This window comes from Nicotiana tabacum, chromosome 18 (assembly GCF_000715075.1).
Source record: "Nicotiana tabacum cultivar K326 chromosome 18, ASM71507v2, whole genome shotgun sequence".
Classification (NCBI taxonomy): domain Eukaryota; kingdom Viridiplantae; phylum Streptophyta; class Magnoliopsida; order Solanales; family Solanaceae; genus Nicotiana; species Nicotiana tabacum.
Genome location: NC_134097.1, coordinates 58,807,164 through 58,815,194, shown reverse-complemented (window position 1 = coordinate 58,815,194; position 8,031 = coordinate 58,807,164). Strand labels below are relative to the sequence as shown.

At 39.4% G+C, this 8,031-nt stretch overlaps 1 protein-coding gene across 3 annotated transcripts; it reads left to right on the top strand.

Annotated features, from left to right (window-relative positions):
- Positions 1-405: 405 nt before the first annotated feature.
- Positions 406-7,198, top strand: LOC107777942 (uncharacterized). Of its 3 annotated transcripts, XM_016598112.2 has the most exons (6): positions 406-600; positions 683-752; positions 835-940; positions 5,361-5,459; positions 5,540-5,677; positions 5,752-7,198. In XM_016598112.2, the coding sequence occupies exons 1-6, from the start codon at positions 474-476 to the stop codon at positions 6,946-6,948; spliced, it is 1,737 nt and encodes a 578-aa protein (XP_016453598.2). In that variant the 5' UTR covers positions 406-473; the 3' UTR covers positions 6,949-7,198. The 3 variants fall into 3 exon arrangements, with proteins under 3 accessions (XP_016453598.2, XP_016453599.2, XP_075092988.1); XM_016598113.2 differs by lacking the exon at positions 5,361-5,459 and having other exon boundaries at positions 410-600; XM_075236887.1 differs by lacking the exons at positions 406-600; positions 683-752; positions 835-940 and adding an exon at positions 2,830-2,981 and having other exon boundaries at positions 3,469-5,459.
- Positions 7,199-8,031: the final 833 nt, after the last annotated feature.

The following is an 8,031-nucleotide window of genomic DNA, read 5'->3' as shown; positions in this document are numbered from 1 at the left end:
ACTGATTGCATGCTTGCATTCGGTGCCAACTGTTTGCTGACTCACATCCCGCCTGTCTTTAGTTTCACGTGTCACTCCATCATTCGCCCAGCTGTCATTAATCAATTTTACCTCATACACTTATATTATTATTGTTGAGTGTTGCCTTGCCTAACAAGTATGTTAAGCATTATCACGACCACTGGTGGGGTTTGGGTTTTAACAATTAGCCAAAAAGGTGGTTTTAAGCCCAGAATTAAGGTTGGCGGCATTTAGGGATCAAAAGATGTACAGAGAGTAAATTTAAACCATTACCAAACGATATGGTTAAGTTTGACTCTTTTTCGAAAAAAGAAAATTCTCCCGCGTTTTCACTTGTTTAAAATTTAAATTGTCAAATTGCGCGCTCTCTCTCTGCTCCAATACTATCTGATCTGAACCCTAATGAAACACGAAGAAAACCAATAATCCAATTGGATCATACCAAAAGGGAAATGGCAGAAGAGGCGCGACTGAACCTCCGAATGCAAAAGGAGCTTAAGCTCCTTCTCACTGACCCACCTCCCAGCGCCTCCTTTCCTTCTCTCACTTCTTCTTCCTCTCTTTCCTCCATTCATGCCCGTAAGTAATTTTAATTTGCCCTCTCTACTGTTTTATGATTTATCTGCAGAAATCTTAATTTCTTTTTTTTCAATACTTCCAGAAATTGAAGGCCCTGAAGGAACTGTGTATGCTAAAGGACTCTTTAACCTCAAAATTCAGATACCCAAAAGGTTTTTCCTCAATCTCTTTTCTTCGGGTTCATCTTGTTTATTTTGTTGTTGAATTTTTCAGCTTTATTTGGTTTTTACACAGGTACCCGTTTCAGCCACCGATTGTGACTTTCGTAACGCCAATTTATCATCCAAATATTGACAATGGTGGCCGTATTTGCTTGGATATTCTCAATCTTCCTCCAAAGGTTAGCCAATTCATGATGATTGGGTTTTTACTGCTCATTAGTCAATACTAGTTCTTTGGTATATGTATAGCAATAACTAGCTTTTATTTCTGTAGGATCCAGTAAAAATATTACGATAATTTTAACTAAGCAATAAGGAATTATTTGGTCTGAATTCCTCATGAGCATCTAAATTTGGTAATGAAAAACTTTAATTCACTTGTATGATCGAAGGATGGATTAAAAATTGTTCTTAGAGCCGTGGGGATTTGCCTTTGTCTTTGTTTATACTGTACTTTGCCTTCTTCAAATCCATGATCCAGTGTGAAGTGAAGGGAATTTGAAAGTTGCCTTATTTTGGCGGAAGTATACATATCATTTGTTGTTGGTTTCAAAGTGTTGGCAGAAACATAATAGTTAGACCTGCATAAGTTATGAGCTTGTAGAAGTCATCAATGTCCATAACATCTGATCTGTTAATTGCTTTTAAGTCCAAATCGATATTAATCCCTGGTTAAGATTGTCTGACATGGAATGGAATAGTATGGACGTTGACTGCAACTAGCATTTGATATCTTTTATGTGCACCTTTCACGTCCACGAGCAATCTGACTGCTTAGTGGATTTCACTCATCTCTATAGCTTATACAATTTGTTTCTTGAAATCATTTTTCTTAGTGTTTGAGTAAATTTTAAGCTCCTGCTATGTATCTCCAAAATCGTACTTGGTGCGATAGAAGTGTACTAGTTAAATTATTTTCCTGAATAACATATAAAGACTGGGCTTGCACAATATTTTTGAAGAAATAATGTGTGCAAGCACTCTTGCTCTTTTTAATTTTTATGACTTCCCAATGAATCTACCTTATGTGCTGTATTCAAATCAATTCCTTGTTATCAAATGATAATGTACATAATTTCTGCTTTTGCTGCTTGTCGGTTGTGCATTGAAGGCTCAAATTTTTTCTAGAAAGGCTTTCAAGCAATCATCGCATATATAACTGATCAAGTACTGGTATACATTCTGCTTGAGTTATCTTGTTGCACTTCATGCATATGGAGCTAATGTTTTAAGAGTCTTAACATGCCAAAATTCTACTTATGGATTACAGAATAATAACTCAACTTAAACGCCAAAATTTCCATTTTTACTACTGTTTTCTAAAATCTGTGATATTCTACTATTTGGGTACATGTAATTTTATATATCTACCATTCTATAATAACTCTCATAAATTTTTCAAATCTTGATGTCTTGACTAAGGCGGTTTACGACCATTCTAGGATTAAGTGGGGACTAAGGCAAATGCTCAGGAGTTAGGGGAGAAGCTGTTGGCCACGGGGGCCTGGAGGGGTAGTGGGGACGCGAGTAGTATGTGGATCACGACAGCAAACTGTATTAAGGAAGCTGCTAGAGAGGTGTTACGGGTAATGAAGGGTTATTTGAGAGGCCAACAAAGGAGATTGGTGGTGGAATGAGGAGGTCCAAGGAAAAGTGGAAGCGAAGAAAGCGGCATATCGGAAGCTAGTGGGGAGCACGAATGAGGAGGAGAAGAGGACGTGTAGGGAGTGTTATAAGAAGGCAAGGAAAGACGCAAAATTGGCAGTCACGTCGGCTAAGACTGCAGCTTTTAAGCGAATCTTGGCGGCAAAGGAGGAGACAAGAAGTTGTATAGGTTAGCCAAGACTAGGGAGAGGAAGGCTCGGGACCTGGACCAAGTACGGTGCATCAAAGACGAAGATGGTAAGGTTCTGATGAAAGAAGCGTGTATCAGGCGTAGATGGCGGGCAGTGTTATTAAAAGCGCCCGCTTCTCGCTTTAAGCACTGAAGCGAGAGGCGCTGTTCTATCGCTTTTCTGCTACAAAAGCGACTCACATAAAAAAAGCGCACGCTTTAACCGCTTAAGCGAGAAGCGCAGTGATGTAAAGGCATCTGCTAGGGTTTTTTTTGAAAAATTTTTGGCAAATAAACCGTCAGTTGCCAAATAAACATACGCTCTTTTGCTGCTCCAGCTGCAGCGACGACTGCTGCTCCAATGACTGCTTCTTCTCCAGTTCTCTGTAAGTTTCTTCTTCTCTCTTCTTCTCTTCTTCTTCTCTTGTTCTTCTTCTTCTGTTCGACTCCTTTTTTCTCTTTTTCTTTCCATTTTTTTCACTTTCTATTGCTCTGTTCTAGACATCTAATTTATGCTCTGTTCTTTTGCCCTATTTTTCTCTTTTTCTTTCTATTTTTTTCACTTTTTATTGCTATGTTTTTGTGCCCTAAAACTATGCTCTGTTTTCTGGTTTATTGCTCTGTTTTTGTGCCCTAAAACTATGTTTTGTTTTTCTAGTTTTATTGCTCCGTTTTCTATTTTTTTGTTTTCTGCTCTCTTTTTCTGCTAGTGCTCACTGTTCTTAGCCATTTATCTATGCCTATTTTTTTTATTTATGTGTTAAATTGCGCTTCACATGAAAAAGCGCGCGCTTCGCTTCACGCTTCTCGCTTTGGTGAAGCGAGGCCTTGTCGCTTTTTTGTGCTTAACGCTTTCCAAAACACTGATGGCAGGAGTGCTTCCATGGATTCTTGAACAAGGGAGGGGACAAGAACATCATGCTAGGTGAGATGGAAAACTCAGGGAGTCAAAGGGATTTTGGGTTTTTTAGGCGTATTAGGAGCGAAGAGGTTGAGGGGGCAATGTGGGAGATGAACAGGGGTAAAGCGGCTGGGCCTAACGAGATTCCATTGGAATTTTGGAATGAATTGGGTCGAGCAGGCTTGGAGTGGCTTACTGGGTTGTTTAATGTCATTTTCAGAACGAAGAAGATGCCCGAAGATTGGCGGTGGAGTTTGATGCTCCCGTTGTATAAAAACAAATGTGATATTTTGGACTGCAACAACTATAGGGTATCAAGCTGTTGAGTTATACTATGAAAATTTGGGAGAGAGTGGGGAGAGGAGGGTGCGATGAGATGTAGTATTACTATTTTCGAGAACCGATTTGGATTTATGCTGCGGTGGTCTATTACAAAAGCCATTCACCTTGTGATGAGATTGGTGGAGCGGTATAGGGAGAGGAAGAAAGACTTGCATATAGTATTCATAGACCTAGAGAAGGCCTATGATAAAGTCCGAGAGAGGTCCTATAGAGATGTATGGTGGCTAGCGGTGTTCCAGTGGCATACGTTAGAGTGATTAAGGACATGTACAAGGGAGTGAAGACTCAGGTTCAGGTGAGGAATGCGGGAGGAGACTCGAATCATTTCCCAGTGGAGATGGGGTTGCATCCGGGATCTGCTCTTAGCCCATTTTTGTTTGCCTTAGCGTTAGAGGTGCTGACACGACACATACAAGGGGAAGTGCCATGGTGTATGCTATTTGCTGATGACATAGTTCTGATTGATGAGATGTGAGACAGAGTTAACATTAGGTTGGATGTTTGGAAACAAATACTGGAGTCTAAAGGTTTCAAGTTGAGTAGGTCAAAAACTAAGAACTTGGAGTGGAAGTTCAGTGATGGGATGCATGAAGAAGGAGTGGAAGTGAAGATTGGTACTCAAGTCGTCCCCATAAGAGATAGTTTCAAGTATCTGGGGTCTATTATTCAAGGCAACGGGGAGATTGACGAAGATCTTACTCATTGAATTGGAGCGGGGTGGATTAGATGGAGGCTCACCTCAGGAGTTTTGTGTGATAAGAATGTACCACCTGGACTCAAGGCAAGTTCTGCAGAGTGGTGGTTAGACCGACTATGTTGTATGGGGCTGAGTGCTGGCCCATCAAGAAGTCCCATGTCCAGAAAATAAAAGTAGCCAAAATGAAGATGTTAAGATGGATGTGTGGACATACGTACAAGGTAGGAGTGGCATCTATGGAGGACAAATTGCGGGAATCGAGGCTGAGATGATTCGGATATGTGAAAAGCAGAGACATAGATGCTCTGGTCAGGAGGTATGAGAGGTTGTCTATGGCAGGTATGAGGAAGGGAAGGAGTAGGCCTAATAAGTATTGGGGAGAGGTAGTTAGGCAAAACATGTCATTGCTCCAGCTTACCGAGCATATGACCCACGATAGAAAGGTGTGGAGGAGGATTAAGGTTGTAGGTTGACATATAGTAGTGTGTTCCTCCTAGGCTTACCAGTAGAATTAGGACTATTTTGTATTATTTTATTCACGGTTCTTTACTATTATTTGCTGTGTCATCCGCGCTGTTACCATAATACGTTATTGTTACTATTGCTTGCTACTTGTTGCTTTATCTCCACTGTTTCTTGAGCCGAGGGTCTATCGGAAACAACCTCTCTATCTTTATAAAGTGTAGGGGTAAGGTCTGCGTATACACTACTCTCCCCAGACCCCATTTATGGGAATACACTGGGTTTGGTTTGTTGTTGCTGTTGTTGTTATTGTTGATGTCTTTATATACATTGCTCATAGTTGTCGCCATTTCAAAAAAGCAGGGAGCATGGCAGCCATCTTTGAATATTTCAACTGTCTTAACAAGTATCGGTTTGTTACTGAGCGAACCAAATCCTGATGATGGGTTAATGCATGATGCGGTGAGTCAATATTCTTGCAGTGTGGGAATTGGTTCTAGAATCTACCCTGTTTGATTGTTTAAATGCCTATTTATGTGCAGAGCATGGAGTACAAATATAATAGACAAGCTTTTGACCAGAAGGCAAGATCAATGACTCAAAAGTATGCTAGGGCTGGAGCAAGTGATCTTGGTGGTCGTGACCAAGAAATCCAAACTCTTACAAACGCAAGAGGACATGTAAGCAGATGTTTAGATGAACGTGGTTATGTTTATGACTTTTTTGACCAAAATTTCACACATGATCCCTACAGGTTGAAGCCAAAGAATCATATTTACCAAAATTTGAGGTCCCTGATCATTTTGTAAACCATAAGAGTTTATGTGGACTCAGCAGAAAGTTATCACTAGACTCTGCTGGACGAGCACAAAGGCATAATGCTGAGACTGTGAGTGAAGTGCCTCTTGATCATATCTTAAATAAGCAGATGGAAGTTAGTAAACAAGCTATGGAAGAACCGCCTATTGAGAGTAACTCGAATCAGGATAAAGTACAAAAGAGCACCACGAAACTATCTTCAGAAATTGTTAGTCCATCTAAATTTAGGAATGATGAGAAGAAGGATTATATGGCAAAACATCAATGTTCTACCAGCTTGGAACCCCAAAGTATTTTTCTGAATTATGCAGATATACAGACCTTGCCACAGGCTATAAGAAATTCTGGCAAAACTGCTAATCCAAATAATAATGACTTGAGAAATGTCAGCATGAACGAGAGTACAAATAAGCTGTTGGTAAAATCAACTGATTTCAGCCAAAAAAATGAGGATCTTGGGAAATTGCAGTTCAAGCCTCAGTTCTCAGCCCAACTTCAGTCCACTGCATCATGTCATACTCTTTCATTGTCAAAGACCCCTGGTAATTACAATAAGCAACCTGATAAAAATGCTGCTGATCAAAACAGAAATGGTTTCTCCACAAGGCACAAGAAGCTGGGTTTAACTGGTAGGAGACATCCTTCCGGCACATCCAGTTCATCTGAACGTCAGCAGAAGGGTGACAAAGAGAACTTAGCTCCATCTCAGGACCTACCCCTTTCAGGCTCTGACGCATGTATTGATTCAGCCTCCAGTTTATCTTTTACTTCACAAATTGGTGATTCTTGGAAGTCATCTAATCCATGTGGGACATCCAAGAAGCTGCCACTAGAAACTGTAGAGCACTTTGGAGAGGGTAAGGACAATAGCTTTCAGATGACATCTCAATCTGGAAAACATTCCACAGCTCAAGTTAATCATCCCCTTTCGTGTGAGCAGCCCAACCAAGTCGAAGATGAATACTATAACAGGAACATCAAGCAACAGGAAAAAGAATCACCAAAATGTGAAGCAGTGATTGTGTTGGACAGTGAGGAAAGTGAAGATGAAAGGTCTCTTCATAAAAGGTCCAAGTTGTCGCTAGTTCGAAAACATGTGTCAGGTAAGCGAAAGGCTGAACTGTGGATTTGACTCCTCCTTTTGTGAAGTATTAATGCTGTGGACGAAGTAAAATTTGAATACTATGATATGTCCTGTTGGTCCTTTAGGCCTTCTGCTGTCAAATTTTTGTCCTTTTCTAATATCTTGGCCTAGTACTTTTAGGCATATTTCAAATTTCTGCCAAAGGAATGTGACTAAATTACTTGGCATGGTTAAAAATTTGTGGCATACATGCTTCATTACAATTTTTTAATCCAATAACTCGAAATGTTAGAATTTTCATTTAAGGACCTTTACTTTTTTTTAATGTGTAGGAAAAATAATAGTATGCGACTCTTTTCATAGTAGGAAACTTCTAACATGTTTGACATCATTTTATATTTACATATATTATACAATTTTCAATAATTCAGATTCTAAATTTTGATGGGATGTTTCTCTATCAATTAACTTTTGAATTGCTGCTTTAGTATTCTTTTTCATTATCACCAGTATATACGTAAGTCAAATTAATCCAGTAAAATAGTGTCTAGTGAAATAAAACACCAAAACATTTTACAAATGCCAAATAGGGGCGTATTAGTGACGTTTTATTCTGGTCCACACATTAGACTTATGATGGCAAGACGTAGTTAGAGCTGTTATTAGTTCTAGGAGTAAAATAACTAAAGAAGGGAAGGAGGAAGAGCTTTTCTTAACATCAAGAATTGTTACATAAATGGTTTGCTGCTTTTGAAAGAGCTCGGAGAAGAAGGGATGGTCCAACTCAACTCAAGAAACTAGGATAGAGAGCATAATAGCCTGTTTGGCCGAGATAGCCTGTTTGGCCAAGCTGCAAAAATCAGCTTATTTTGAGAAGTGCTTTTTTTCAAAAGTACTTTTGATGAGAAGCAGTTTGTGTTTGGCTAATTAATTTGAAAAATACTTCTGGACAGCAATTAGTGTTTGACAAAGCTTTATAAAACTGCTTCTAAGTGTATTTTTCTCAAAAGTGCTTCTCAAAAAAGTACTTTTGGAGAGAAGCTACTTTTTTCTGCTTTTCTAAAACTGCTTCTGCTTCTCCTCAAAAACACTTTTTTTTCCTTCTAGAAGCTTGACCAAACACCTCAATTT

Excerpts from the sequence above, each read along its gene's own strand:
- LOC107777942 (XM_016598112.2), top strand. The coding sequence starts at position 474 with ATGGCAGAAGAGGCGCGACTGAACCTCCGAATGCAAAAGGAGCTTAAG. Across the intron at positions 941-5,360 it reads TTCTCAATCTTCCTCCAAAG|GGAGCATGGCAGCCATCTTT; the intron begins GTTAGCCAATTC and ends TCAAAAAAGCAG. Across the intron at positions 5,460-5,539 it reads ATGGGTTAATGCATGATGCG|AGCATGGAGTACAAATATAA; the intron begins GTGAGTCAATAT and ends ATTTATGTGCAG.